The sequence below is a fragment of the Lontra canadensis genome, unplaced genomic scaffold (assembly GCF_010015895.1).
Source record: "Lontra canadensis isolate GAN:19392208 unplaced genomic scaffold, GSC_riverotter_1.0 scaffold20, whole genome shotgun sequence".
NCBI classification, from domain to species: Eukaryota; Metazoa; Chordata; class Mammalia; order Carnivora; family Mustelidae; genus Lontra; species Lontra canadensis.
In genome coordinates this window covers 20,927,465-20,943,020 of record NW_022631014.1, presented here as the reverse complement: position 1 = coordinate 20,943,020, position 15,556 = coordinate 20,927,465, and the positions used below count along the sequence as shown (strand labels likewise).

Sequence of the window (15,556 nt, the reverse complement as noted above, 5' to 3'; positions counted from 1 at the left end):
TGGCAGTCCCTGACATATGCATACGCTTGCTTTTAGGAGGCAGTGTTGAGTCACAGGTAAAGCTAGATCAGTGTGCCTAGATCACACTCTGCTCTATTATTAGCTTTATGAGTCGACTTTAGGCATTGAGCTTCTCTATCCTTTAGCTTCCCTATCTACACAGCCAGTAATAGTACTTATTATTCCAGTGTGCCCAGGTGCTCACACATACTAAGTGCTCAATAAAGATCACTGCCTTCCCTTTTGAAAACAATGTTCTCCTCCAAACTCTCTGATGGCCCTTCTTCTCCCCAATTACATGCTGTATGCCTATCACTTATTTTTAGAGGTTTCCAGTTTAACTCAAGGGCACATTTTAAAATCTTGAAACAATGTTAACTCTTCCTTATATAAGGTTTCCCTTTAACCACCCAGAGGAATTCATCTTTAAGGACATAAATTGATAGTTGTGGGCTAATAAGTAATTTTTTAAATTCCCTGTACTATGTTCTCACAACCTATGATGTCATTCAAATCATCTGCTAGTTAGAATTCACTGATATAGAAATGGGGCTTGGTGCATTTTGTCTCCAATGTTCTGGTTAATAATCAGTGCCCAGAACAGTGATGGTCAAGGGAACTAGAGCTCCTTGGCTCTGGCTGTGGTGAAGGGCAGGTGGTGCCTAATGGATGTGGGATATCGCAGTGGAGGGGAAGGGAGACGTTTGGGGTAGAGTCCACCTTGGAATCCAGTTACCTACACATTTGCAAAACACAGAGTCCACAAATCTCTCCATGATTTTACCCTTCTGTGCCATCTAAAGGATGATCCGGTGTTCTCATGAAGGCCAAGCCCTTCTTGGCCTGCCCCTTGGGCTTATTAGTGAGATTTTTGTCACTAAGTGACATACACACTTTAAGGACTCTCCGTAGGAGTGATCCAGTTCTTCTACTCACATCTAGAGGGGGAAAGATTATTTCTGGCCATCCCCCTTCAAAATGCAGCTTTATGGATCTTCCTTAGACCCAAGGGCATGATCAGCACATTCTAGGACTCCTTCTTAAACTGCCATCATTTTAATATCCACCTGGCATTTTCTCCTAACTCCAGTAAGACAGCCCTCTGGCTTTAATTACTCAGGGTGACGGGCGTCTCCGGGCATGGAGTCCACAGCTTTAGGGAACCGTTTACGGATGTGCTACCCTAGGGGCTTGTGAGAGGATGAAAGAAAGTGCTCATTCTTAACTTCTCTTTTCCTAGGAAATCGACACATCTGAAAAACATGTAGCAGATATCTCAATAAAATGTGAGCCCCAAATGTTGCTCTAGTCCTGCGGCACTCATTGCATGCTTTAAAGATGGATTATGTAAACTAAGCATTTAGATCCGGAGCTGTCTGTGTTGGATGATTTTCTGATCCTTTTCTCTGTGGCAGGCTCCGAGTCTAACAGCAGCACAGGCTCCTCGGGGTCTCTGCCCCGCACCCACGCACCCCTGCAGAGTGCGCCCCTGGCTGCGGGCGTGGCCGCTGGCTCTCCCAGCTGTGTGCCCTATCCTGAGAGTGGAGCAGGGGGCCAGCCAGCCCCCAGCACCAGCTACATCCTCCTTCCCCTCGAAGCTGCGACAGGCATCCCGCCCGGAAGCATCCTTCTCAATCCGCACACAGGTTAGTTCCTTACCGCTGCTATGGCAGGGACTCAAGATCAGAGTTCTGTTTTTGTGTTTGCGCTTACAAACTCGTCAGCAAGTTTTCTTAAAATTCCTGAGCAGAAGAGCCAGGTGCATGAACCATTGGGTAGGGTCTTAGTTTAGGAAGAGCAGATCTACAGTTGTAATCTTTTCTGTATATTGATATCAATATTGATATGGGGTTGTAAATACGGATTCTTCCCAGAAATGTCCACTTTTTCCTCTGTCCTTTTTGTGTTGACCATAGTGTGTCTCAGGTATTCCTGGGAGCTAAGATCAGTAACCATAAAATGATGATCTGGGAAATACTGTGTTGTATTTGGCAGAATATTGTGTTTCACAGACTAAATATCAGGATAGCCTCTTATTATGTCAAAAGTGTTTTTGCATCCAAAATACTTCATGAACTTGAGATATCAGTTGGGACACATAGCAGAGTCTTACCTCTAGAAGTTGTGCTCTTGTGTTAGACCGTCACACAGTTCTACCCCTGGGGAATAAGGAATAGCTGTGAAAAATAGGACACAGGGAGCTAATTCTTATGTATGTTAGTGACCCTACAACTAGACTGGTTTTGGTGAGGTTTGGAAAATTGGTAACTTCATGATGATCATTTTTTCCCCCCCCATGATCAATGGTTCTTTATTTTTTAACTTCTCTAGTGGTCAGTTAATTTCCACACTGACTCCGAAGAACCCAGAGCATTGGGCAAATAACAAGCATGTGTCTCATAGGGGAAACTTTTCCACCAGAGGCAATTATGCCCAAGCCTTCAAGGCCATTTCTCAATATCTACCAACATTTTGATTATTATGACTGAGGGAGAAAGGGGCTGCTACTGGCATTTAAGAAGTTAGAGGTCAGAGATGCAGCTAAACATTTAACAATGCGTGGGACAGCCCCTTCCAACAGAGAATTATCCAGCCTAAAATATCAGTAGTGCCACGGCTAGGAAACCCTGGGTTAGAAAGCTTGACATTGACTAGTCTCCTCTTTGGAAGCCTTTATAAGTAATTGGGGAAAAAAATTGAATTGTCTCTGAATATGTGTGAATTTGGTTTCGATGATTCCAGAGTATTTCCGTGATTAGCTAAACTTAGAAAGGAAAAGTGAGTGAGAATCTCATAAAAGCAATCTGACTCAATCTTTTCACATATCTAGCACTACTAGTAATTAGGAAATTCAGAGAAACATGAGAATGATAGTAAAATAGTTACTTGAATAATTGCCACATTTTCATGAAAACATATGGCACAATCTCAAGGCATGGTGTTTGATTGAGACATTTTGAAAATGCCATAAGCTTGAGGGAAAAGAAGGCATAATCATTTTATTGAAAACCATTTGAAAGCTTTCAGAATAGATACTTCTAAGGAGAATATTAGATTGCTTTTATTTTATTTGGATCATTGTAAGCACTAAAAGGAAATTAAAAGAAAACCAGGATTATAGTCATTACTCTGGGCACTGATCGAAGTATGGTCTGACGCCGTTGGCTTAAATCCCTTCATTTATAATTGAGACGGAGAGCTTGCCGACAAGAGCACACACAGGCATTAGTTTTGAGTCATTTGTTTTAAGCAAAATTGCTGTGTTTCAAAAAAGTTCAACAGAGTATTTTTTAGGGTATAATGAAGAAATATTATTTGTAATGATAAAATGGTTGTGCATGTGTTATGTGTATATTATCATGTGTAATCTCGCTTGTAGAAAAAGAAGAAAAGTGCTTTCTGGTGCCAAGTACCAATTCTTATTCATTGGATCCATTCATTCAGAGCTGTTATCAAAATATCTCCTTTGAAAAAGGATCCAAACTGAGGGAATGGGTCTAATAACACTGTCGGGGAGCTTCTCTGTACACACTTCTGTGATCTGACAAATGCCTGCCATTAAAATATCTCAAGACCAAAAGGAAAATATATTGATGTATTCTATACCGTGGTTGAGTGGTGGGATGGAAGGTGAATGATGTTTCTTCTTTCCTAGAATATGTTTATTTTTGTAAAATGAAAATACGCATGTGGGTATATGTGTGTACAGATCCCATCATGTATACATATATGTGTATGTGTCTATCTATGGGGTGCATGTGTGCATGTCTGTCTATCTATCCATCATCTATCTATCTAATCTGTTATGACTCTGCTACTGAAACTAGAAATTTGCCACCTTTGGACTGGAACTCATCTTTCTCTGTCATGGTTATGAACTCCTGAAATCCACATCTCCCCTTCCCTAAATATGTGGCAGAAATTCTTCAGTGTTAGGAACCAACAGCATATGACTATTCTCTTTCTCGTGTGAATAGCCCTTGGATTCATTTCCCTGTTACCAGCTCATTTATGAGTTCATTGTGGGAAGGAGCCATCCTTGGCTAATTTTACTCGAGTGGATAACAAAGTAGTCTTAGACACTGCGCTCAGTAATTACAGAGTACTGTAATAGTATCTACTACTCATTATATGTTGATGTGCATAATAGAACAGGGTTTTTTTTTTTGTTTTTGTTTTTTGTTTTGTTTTTTTTTAAATCTCACATATTTGAGAATGTGGTCCAGGTCTGAAACTATGATAAAATACCTGCCTTTTAATTTTTTTTTTAATTTGAGTATAGTTGATACACAATGTTACATTAGTTTTAGGTGTGCAACATAGTGATTCAACTTCTCTGTGTGTTACGCTCTGCTCTCCACAGTGTAGCTGCCATCTGTCACCATACAGCGCTAGTACAGTGTCATTGACTATATTCCCTTTGCTGTGTCTTTTATTCCCATGACTTATTCATTCTGTAGCTGGAAGCCTGTGCCTACCATTCTTCTTCTCCCATTTTGCCCATCTCTTCATCCCCCTTCCCTCTGGCAATCACCAGTTTGTTCTCTATATTTATAGGTCTGATTTTTTTTCTGTTTTTTCATAAAGTATCTGTCTTAAGCAAGCAGAAGACAAGCAATAAGTTGAGAACACTAAGGTGCCTGCCAGTCATGTCTATCTACCAAATGAAACAAAATGAAACTTCCTTTGTCAGCACAATTGACTTGGCTCTCCCTAAGCACTGAATGTTTGGTGTCCTGAAACCAACCCATCCACATATATTCCCCCAGTTCGCCAAATGCAATCATAACCTTTTACTTTGTCTAGCCTTAGACTCAGCTCTCAGCTGGTCTGTTTCTAACTCAGGACCTCTGGCCTATCCTTTCTTTGCTTTTCAGGCATCTGGAGGAGTGAGCCACTGCAGAGGGCTCAACGTTATCCCCGTATAATGTACTCATCCTCACAAGGCAAGCCTGGGTTTGACACTTGAGTTTGATCTTCTTCCTGCTGTCTTGGACTTGGTCTCCTTTTGGAAATTTTTAGCAGAAAGCTCATCTTTGTTTGGCTATTTTCTTTCAATTCAGAGCTATCCAGAGACGCCAATAGGCATGAACATCCCCCAAGTACTCATTAATCCCCCTATCTGTTGTTTTGCCATTTTGCTTTGCCTTCATCTGGTGCAAATTCATGAGTGTGTGATGTAAAGGCATGCCATTGGCTGGGACTTTGGTCTGAGCAGCTTTTTTAGGGCTCATCTCTTTCAAATGTTCCTGATGGGTTCTCCTAACACTACACTTGGTATTTCCCACAGGCTTGCCAGCACCTATTTATCCAAACCGCTTCTACCTCCTTCTTAAATGTGCCATAAAGTTTTTGTGTGTAACGTGTCTGTCAACGTGTCTTTGTGAGATCTAAATTAATCTTTGTCTGTCCATAATCAGCAGCGCCCTTATGATTTCACTGATCACCTTCTGAGCACAAGGAAAGGAAAACCTCTTTTTCTTCTTGCTCTATCTCTTTAAATAAATTCCCTTCTGCCAAGTTCATGGCAGAAATGTTTTGGTGTTAGAGACCAAGAGCATTTGATTACTTTGCTTTTAATTTGAATTACCCTTGGGTTCATTTCCTCATTACAGGCGTATTCATAAGCTCTTTGTGGGGAGGGATCAGACTCAGGTTTTTCGGTTTTGTTTTTGTTTTGCATCCTCAGAATGGATAACCAAGTCTTAGTCCTCTTGCAGGGCTCAGTAATTATATAATAGTGCAGAAATATCCACTGCATGAGATGCCTGGGTGGTACAGTACCTTAAGCATCCAACTCTTGGTTTCTGCTCAGGTTACGATCTCAGGGTCCATTGAGCTCTGCCCTCAGCGGGGAGTCTACTTAAGACTCCCCCCTCCCTCTGCTCCTCCTGCTTGCTCTTTCTCTCTCAAACAAATAAAGTCTTTAGAAAATAATATCTACTGCACATTATTCATGCTGTTGTGGAGAGTGGGGAAGTATTCCACCTAAAGCCATGTAGTGAGGGGAATGAGCACTTGGCCAGTTCGTGGCAGCCCCGCTTGTCTTCACCCTTTACAGGTGCCAACACACATGCAGCGCCTGCTGGGCAGGCTTTCGCAGTTCTGGACACGAAAATCTGTTCTAAGCTGGATGGTCCTAGGGACCCAACAGTCTTTCTTTCCCCTTCGGTCTTCAGCAGCTGTCATTCAAACTAATTGCCTGTATCCAGTTGTAATTGCATCTGGATTGGCAGAAATGGCAGCATCCAGACAGGCCATTGTTGCCTGACTTGAAAACCAACAGTCGCCTGTCCTAACTCTCTTAGGAAATGGTGTCTCTTCCCTTCCCTGGCAGCCATCTTACTTGTTTCATTCTCTCGCGTCTTTCCGCTTCTCATTTGTGAGCATAAAAGCAGTCTTCTCTTCTCTCTCTTCTCTTCCAGAAGAACCTGCCATCTCTTTCTACTCAAGGGATTTCTGAGTACTTTTCATATGCAATTATTCGGAAACGTTTCTTTTGCCTTGTTCATAGCACATTAGCAATATTTCACACAGAGGATCTCAAATTTATCAAAAAGGACATATGAATAATTTGTGGTTATGTTTTTTACCTTATTTATGGTTCGTTTTTCATGCTACCTTACTTCTCACTGGGGTAAATTGGAAGTCATAGAAAATATAGTAAAGATCATTTTATTTTTTCCATCTGTGTGTGTGTGAACACAGAATGAGACTGATTTTGAAATGATTTCTTATGAAGTTGCTGTGAAGATTTTTTAAAATGTTAGGTATTTAAAATTTTCCTCTTTTTGTAATACAAAAAAAAAAAAGGTGGGGAGCGGGGCTAAGAATTAGAACATTAAATGGGCTGATAGAGTTTTGGAAATTGAACCATTTCTTTTCATTCTTTCCCAAATTGAGGCTTTGGGGAGAAAAAAAAAAATGGGTTGCAGATTTTAAATCCAGAAGAAAGTTATTTTTGAAAAAAGAAAAAAGTATTTAAAACAAATGTAGCTAAAATTAAATGACAGTGATAGGAAAACAAGTGCCTATGAAGAACATTAACAATTTTTTTAAATACCTCTAAATTTAGTCATTGTTCTGTGACTATAATTCTGACACATTAGCTTTTTCCATCACGGCCCATTGTGATTGGTTATGAAACTGTTGTCAGAACTTCCTTAGTTCATGAATATGCAGCATTTAAGGGTTTCACGTTGCACACACACAAGTGTATTTGTGTATATAGGCACACTAAGCTCCCATTTCAGTTCCTGATGGGGCTGAAATCAAGTCCTGGGAGCTACAACCTCACTGTTTGCCTTCCAAACTGACTCTAAAATATTTTCTCACCCTATTTTGTGAAACCCACGTGCCGGCCTATAGCCTTGGCAGGTATTTGAATGTGTGAACACCTGTGCAAAAACTACCTGGAAGGAGACACAGGACATGACTAGTCTCCCGGGAGCCTCCCTCTTGCCCCCCTGAGAGGTCCCACTCCTCTGACTTCCATTACCATTAAGTTCTGCCTGACCTTGAACGTATTAGAAATGCAGTTGCACATTTCCCTAATAGCCCCCTTTGGGGACTGCTTTCTTTCACTCGGTGTATATTAGCTAATTATCCCCCGTTTTATAGCAGTCTGTTCTTGTTGGATAGCACATATTTCTTTCCCACTAGAACGCTGTTTCACTTGGGTCAGTTTTTTTTTGTTGTTGTTTTTTTGTTTTTTTTTTTTTTTCACTCTCTGACCTGTTCTGTTTTGTTGCTAATTTTCCTCACATCACTGATGGTCTTCTGTTATTTTTCATATATATTATTAATGAAAAGGGCTGTGTTCCTCAGCCATCCCATGCTGCCTATGCTGGATAACAGTGTTCTTGCGACCCCCACATACCCAAACTATGTAAGGGGAGGCTTTCAGCTATGTGCTTGAGAGGAATTTAGCAAGCTGCCTCTGACATCCCCTGAATGCGAATCAGAACATTCTGATTTTTTGTGTGCTTTACCTGCCAGGCCTGGGTGTGATTCCACCTTAAATCATGGCCCCTACCCCTCCTGACTTCTCACGTGTTAATGATTTGTGATTATGATTGGATTTTTGTCATTGTCCCCTCATTTAGCATGCACACATTATGTAAATTTGGGTACTGCACTGAAGTTACTTGGTGTGATGGGAAATGAAGGGACACATTCTGACCAGGGCCATTCCCTGACTCTCACATGCTGCTTTGGCCTTTCTGAGTGAATTGCTTGGTCCATGAGGGCCCTAATCCTTTTGTCTCTAAAGTGGAATGAGATTACTTGTTTGTGGGGTCATTGGATGAGCAGAGAAAGTGTGTGTAAGGTGCCTGTCCCCCTGCTTGCCACACTGGACCTTGATTGGTTCTCCCTACTTTTCCCTCCTCTTTCCCTCTCTTCCCTCTGGCCTCCTTCTGCTCCTTTTTTCCTGTAACCTTTCTGGTGGGCCTTCATTGTCTCCCCTACAACACAGGAAGATGATACCGTCCTTCCTCCCAGAGTCATGCTGGGGATCCAATGATACCATTTTGCAAACCATAAAATACTCCTCAAATAATAGTAATAATAATAGTGAGCCGTGCCATCATTTCAAAAGGCAAAACAATGTATATTTGCTTCACCATCAGGAGATGATGCTGTGAAGCTTTTATTATGCATCATCTCTAAAACCAGAACCCCTGCGTGCTCCTTGCTGTGTCTGTCTAGAGAAGCGAGGGTGTGGATATGATCGGTTCTGTTGTGTATCTACCGGCTGAACTGATCACCATTCTGAGCTGGTGACAAAGCTGGTGGAAGCAAAGCAAATGTATTGGTAAATAACGTGTAACCCAGTGTAGCCGGAATTCTGTAAAGGGGAAGCAGCCCTATCTCCCAGTGTATGCTAGCTTGCTGATAACAGTGAGGTGCGGGCAGCAAACACACGGCTTCTCGAAGATTGCTTCTCCACAGGCTTCTCCACTGGGCGCCACTGTACACAGATGCGCTTGGCTTTAGCAAATCTCTCTGAAGGCAGTGGGTTTATTTGTTGCTTCTTAAACTGCTCTGGGCTCACACCGTTAGCTAGCTTAGCCAGATAGGTCATCAATGGGAAAGCCTTCATGACAGCGAAGGTTCTGGTATCCTAGATCTCCACCACCCTGCCCCTTTACCTCAGGTCACTTGTTGCATATCTATCAGTGTGGTTCTTTCTGCTAAAGCAGAGACTGAGAAGCTCACTTGAACCCAGCTGCGATTCCATTGCAGGCCAGCCCTTTGTGAATCCCGACGGAACCCCTGCAATATACAACCCCCCCACCAGCCAGCAGCCCCTGCGAGGGGCGATGATGGCACCGTCCCAGCAGCCGCCACCACAACAGCCTTCTCCTCAGCCCCAGCAGCAGGTGCAGCCACCGCAGCCCCATATGGCAGGCCCACTGGTCACTCAGGTAGGAGCTGGTGGGAAGTCGGGGAGGGGAGGTGTTCCAAGACAGGGGCTGCAAAGTCCTCAGAACGGCAAGTGGCACCTAAGAAAGAGGTGACATTTTTTCATTGGGGCCACTTCTACCCACTCATAAATAAGACCTGGCAGCCCCAGAGCCCTTGAGAGCAGGCTGGTAAGATTTCATCTGGATCCTTCAGTTTAGATAGATACAAAGACTCCACCCAGCAACTTGTGTGATGAGCACACTGCTCTGGGGAAAATGAATGCCAAGTTTTCTCTTAGGTCTAGATGCTATTCTTAGGCATCACGGAGCCTGTCTTGGAGACCGAACCCATAACCTCAACGAGGCGTTCCTTTCATCTTGATCACTCATTCCCAACACAGACCGAGTGCTCCTGTCCACAAAGGGGTAGTACTGAATGTTTTATCAATCAGATGGACAGAATTCAGTTCCTTCCAAGGTGGCCTGCCTCTTCTTAAAGATGTAGAATGATCTTCCCTTCCTAGAGCAACACACGGAAATAGCCACAGAAAGCTGTAGTGTTCCGAGTAGGTTGCCAGACTGAACCTCGTTTGTAATTTTTTCCCTTACTTTCAGTCCCTGGGCAATATCTTTAGATCCAGTAGATTTGACTAACAACAATGACATCAAAAGTATCACAGTGACTTCTGAAGGCATTGTTGACTCTGAGCAAACATGCCTCCTGCAAGGCTGGCTGGCTGTGCTTTGCTTGGCATTGACTTTCCATTGGTGGCTCTGGAGTGCACTGAGCCGAGGCAACCTGTAGGGTGGTGTAGGTGGTCTGCTTCTGATAAGCCGGACTTCCTATGGGATTTCCGCTCCCAGTGCTTCCCTGTTACCTGACCAGCTTTTTCTTTCCTCCAGTCGGTGCAGGGGCTGCAAGCTTCCTCCCAGTCCGTGCAATACCCAGCGGTCTCTTTTCCTCCCCAGCATCTCCTGCCTGTGTCTTCAACTCAGCAGTTCCCCATGGTACCGTATTTCATGTGTGCGACCTTTCCCCTGGGAGAGCATGTCCACCAGTTTTATTACTTTCCGTGCAGAGCTGTGTGATGCTGGATGGGTGCCCTGGGCTGACTGTAAAGGGGCGTGAGTGAGGGTCTCATTCCAGAACACTGCAACCCCTCTCCAAAACAATGGTTTCCATTCTATCATCTGTCCCATGTTTGCTGCTTCTGCAATTGGGTACCATTTTAAGAATTTACTGACTGAACAGGGATTGAATGCCCTGGGACTTAGAAGTCAGAAACAAAGAGACACATGAACTTGGTATGATGGCTTGGGAAACAGCTGGAAGTCAGTTGAGGTGGTTGTCACTCTGTGCTACTGAGGTGGTGGGTTTCCCAAGCTCCCCAAGCCCCCACTCTCCCTTCCTCTTCCCTTAATGTACTAGGCCCTGTTGGACAACAAGAAGGAACATTGTCCCTAAATTTCAGGCCAGGCCAGTGAAAAATACTCTCCAATATGTGATGACACCATGATGGTTCCCTCACTGCCACAGCCATGGGTGATGGTGATACAACCCTTCTGCCTCTCTCCAGAAGGCAGAGACTTCTGGGAAGCCCCACGGACCTTTCAGGACCAAAGGCACCAAGCCTTCCTTGCCTCAGCACCCTCCCGAGGAGCTCGAACCCTTAGTGAAAAATATAATTATTTGTTTCTATTGAAAGAGGGAGATTTGGTCAAATTGTTCACCATCTCCGATCCTCCTGAGGATTAAAATCTGTTTCCCTTGTTATGGTCTCTTATTGTTCTGGACAGAGAATTCCTTTCTGTTATTGTTTGCAATCTGTATGCCCTCCTTTGCCCACAGTGATGAGCATGTGGCCTGTGCCTGCCCCTGTGTGCCTCTCCCATGACTAGGCTGCTCTTGCCAGTTTCCTCTTTGTTTCTGTGCAGAGAGACGATGTGACGACACAGTTCACCCAGATGAATCTGAGCCGGCAGTCCTCAGGAGAGACTCCGGAGCCCCCACCTGGTCCCGTCTACCCGCCGTCCCTCATGGCACAGCCAACCCAACAGCCGAGCTACGTCATTGCCTCTACAGGCCAGCAGCTCCCTACAGGGGGGTTCTCAGGCTCTGGACCTCCCATCTCCCAGCAAGTCCTCCAGCCCCCTCCCTCTCCACAGGGATTTGTTCAACAGCCTCCACCTGCTCAGGTGAGTGTGCTTTGTCCTCACGCCTGTGACCTATAGCTTATTCGTTGGGCATCCTGACATCAACATTTCCACCCAGAGTTATCACCAGGTCAACCTGGGTGGCTCTTTCTGGTCCATACTGATATCCCCCACCTACAGAACCTGATCTGTCCTACTCAGCCATTGTGCAAAGCCGTGGGGGCTCAGAAAGGACGTGTAATGAAACAGACCCAGCTTCCCATGATACAGTGGGGGAGGTCCCATTTTCCAGGCTCCTGGTATGGGAGCCACACAGGAGAGCACTCCCTCCCTCACTGGAGCCCCTAGAAAGGGAAAGTAGGAAGGAAGAAGAGAGCTGGCCCCTGGGGGACTTTCAGCTCTCCTCTGCTGCTGCTCTGGAAGTGTATTCTTTCCTTAAGCATTTTCTGGAGCTAATCTGGTGCCCCAGGCAGGAGCTCCTCTATGAATATAAAGGAGGAAGCTAAAGTGGACGTCCACTGTCCTTTCCTCTCCCCAGGGGGAAGCAGAGCTCCTGCGTGCTCTCACAGGTAGTCATTAATCATATTTAATTGACTTGAGCATGTAAGACACCACAGATCACTGATTTTTACTGTCTTCTCAAAGACTGATTATCTGTTACTGTTCACCACCAAACATCTCTGGTGCTCTCCTGAGTATCCCTTGCAGAATATTGCAAGTGATTACTGTCAAGATGTAAAATGCACGGAGGCGTTTTCTGGTCCATTTTCAAGGCACACATATCCCAAGCAAATTCCATCCTAATTAAGAAATATTGCATTGGATGAGCTGTTTAAAGTACGGTGTCACCTCTGTATTATTTGTTTCACTGCCTTAACATCTTGAATAAATTATTTTCTTTTCAAGCCATACAAAACCCTTCACCATGAAATGATTTTCATTCAGTTGTTCATTTTGCTTTGAATGATTAATTAATTGTTCATCTTCAGTTGTCTTCTCTGCAGTCTCACTTCACCAGTAGGATTTAAGGAGATGTGAAAAAGTAATTTTAAGTTCCAGAAGAAAGGGCCTCATTAATATATTAATTATTTTGTTAATAAATTGAATACTTTAAGTTTAATTAATGGGAAAAATAGCGTAGCTCTTTTGTCCTAAACTGCATCTCAGAATTCTTACCCATTTCTGCTATCAAGGAAAAGAGTTGGCAGAATATTTAATTGAAAAATTTTTTTTAAAAGGCATTAAAAAAAATCTTCCTTGATTAATGAATTTCAGTATTAACGTGCTGCAGGAGCAAAGACAACTCAGAACCCCTGGCGTGTCTGCAACAGAAACACTTTTATCCCTTCTTCAAAAGACTTAGAAATAGAAGGGGAGGAGAGTAGAAAAACAAAACCAAACCAAACAGATGTTCATGGTTCATGGTCAGTCTGGCCATGCATGAACTTCTTAGGTACAAAATATATCATATATATAAAAGTCATTGTGAGTTTCAATTTAGTAAACATTTTAAAACTTGATTACTCAACTATGGGACAAGGAAAAGAACTCGAGGTACAGTCCATGGGCATATGGAAATGCATGAAATGTACGCAGAATGTCAACCTATTTAATAACTGTGAAGTCAATTTTGTCTGCCATGTCATGTATGCCTTCTGAACACCCCCTAGAAGGTGAAGCAAGAAACACGGATGAGGCAGAGACGGACTTGTAGAAGGTGGTGGGAGAAGAGATTTTTTAATATGGCTTCTTCTTTTTCTCATTTATTTCTTGCCTCTCCTAACCTACTCACTCATATTTTGGTTCTCTGTGTTTTAAAATATACATACTTGGAAGTATACATTTTCTCCTTTTGGGAGTTATGCTTACTCTTTTCTCCCTTCCAACCTTGCATTTGGATCCTTTGAAGACTCCTCCTAGCCCCACTCAGCACCTTCCTCTCTGGGGGAGGATGATGATGAGCCCAGTGCCCATGTCCCATTTGCTTCATGATTGGAAGCTGGAATTGCTAAGAGATGGCCAGTGCTCTGCCTGCGAGAGGTACTGGATGAAGGTTATCAAACCTCTAGCACAGCCTGGCAGGGTGTCAAAGAAGTTAGGGTGGGAGAAAAAAACAAGAACAAAACAGGACCACTGAGTGCTAAAAATTGAGACTCTCCTTTAAGAGGTTATGCTTTCATCCAAACCATTAGTGTTCATCAGGAAATTTTGAAGTGTTTGAACTCTGTCCCTCATCCCTGAAGGTATTTTGTGTTTCATATTGAATGTGAGAGAAGAGACCAAGGACTGGGTAACATATTTCTGAGCTTCCACTGAATCAAGTCACAGATTTTCCAAAAGGAACAAACTGTTATTCTTCCTAAAGAACATAGAAATAAATAAAAGGCTCATGAATAAATTCCATAATAGTTGTTCTTGTTCTTAATTTTAGGAAGCATCTAATGTATAATGGTAGTAATCTTTAATAGCTTCATGATTTGCCAGAGTGTAACTAAAACCCATTATTACACTAGGATTCTTTGGGTTTTTGTTGTTATAAACTCCCTTACAAAGAAAGGGTGAAACAGGAAGAAAAAAATAACCATAAACAAAATGTGCAATCAGTTAGTTGCCAAATACTGACCTGTGTTCTCTCAAGACTCGTTCAGTCCCTTATCCTTGGATATCCATATTGCCAGTCAGAAGTAGAATTCATAACAATTCAGGGAATTGCAAAACCGTAGCTCAACACACTCTAAGTTATCTTTTGTTATGTTATGTTATGCTAACACAGAAAAGCATGATAGAAGTGTTTCAATAGCAAGATTGAAATAAAAAAGTGTTTCTTATTTGACATAATCAAATCAGAAAGTGAAATACTCATGAAAATCACTGTTCTCAAATACAGGTGGCTTGTAATTTTATTCTGTGTATTTGAGAATAGCACATGTAGGCTGGTCCTAGTGTACCTCCATTTACACTTTCAAGAAGTTGATAGAAGAATGGTCAGAAGGCTGGAGATGAAAAATTATTCAAGATCAGTAAGAGAGCAGCCTTAATATAAATGAACTAAGGCAGGCAAGGAAGACTTTTCAAATCAAAAGACATTTGATTGGAATCTTGTTGGAAGTAATTAGAGTATTTTCAATCATTCCTAGTCATTAGAAAGTGACAGTAGGTGGCATAAACATTATTTTAAACATATTTCCTTCTGTCAGATGGAACGTAAATTCTTTTGGATACTGGCACTGTGCTAATCACTCTGCCAAGTGCTTTGATAGACTTGACGATATTTTGTAATTCCAACCCCTGCTTCTTATAGGCTAGCGATTAGCAGCTTTCACATCTCACTTGTGTTTCCATTAGAAGAACAATTCAAGTTATATGTAATATTTTAAACTACCATAAACTTTTTGTTGTTGTAGATGACTATTACATGCCCCCCCTCTTTTTAAAAAGATTTTATTTATTTGTTTCTTTGAGAGAGAGTGAGCGAGGGAGTGAGAGCACAAGGGGGCGAGGTGGAGAGGCAGAAGGAGAAGCTGGTTCCCTGCTGAGCAGGGAGCTGGATGTGGGACTCTTGATCCCAGGACCCTTGATCATGACTTGAGCTGAAGTCAGATGCTTAACCACCTGAGCCTCCCAGGCACCCCTGTTTCATTCACTCTTGTTTCATTTTGAAGACACAAAATCCAGTGTTTTAAGACAACAACCGTTGTGTTGCTCAAGGCTAGGTCAGCAACTAACGCAGGACTCAGCTGGGGTGGTTCAACTCTGCCTCAGACGGTCATGGCTCAGACAGCTTGACTGGAGCTGGAACATCCAAGATGGCCTCACTCCCATGCCTAGAATATAAGCATAACCTGCCCCCCAGGGTGCCTGTCTTCTCCACATGACCTTTTTCTCCAGCCAGACAGCAGCTGGCTGTTCCTCCTGTGTGAGCGGAAGTGCAAGTCTTAGGGATCTGGCTTGGCCATGGCATTGGTCAAAGCGAGTCACAGAGCCAGCCCAGATTC

General features: G+C 43.0%; 1 protein-coding gene across 22 annotated transcripts in view; it reads left to right on the top strand.

Moving 5' to 3' along the window:
• ARPP21 (cAMP regulated phosphoprotein 21) overlaps positions 1-15,556 on the top strand; it is a 151,870-nt gene that overhangs the window by 86,535 nt on the left and 49,779 nt on the right. For 17 of the 22 annotated variants that reach the window (XM_032861288.1, XM_032861285.1, XM_032861283.1 and 14 more), the window contains 4 exons: positions 1,416-1,646; positions 9,247-9,428; positions 10,311-10,415; positions 11,343-11,603. In XM_032861288.1, coding sequence (XP_032717179.1) covers positions 1,416-1,646; positions 9,247-9,428; positions 10,311-10,415; positions 11,343-11,603 — 779 coding nt within the window. The remainder of the gene's footprint in view (positions 1-1,415; positions 1,647-9,246; positions 9,429-10,310; positions 10,416-11,342; positions 11,604-15,556) is intronic. The other 5 variants (XM_032861292.1, XM_032861291.1, XM_032861286.1 and 2 more) reach the window with 3 other exon arrangements.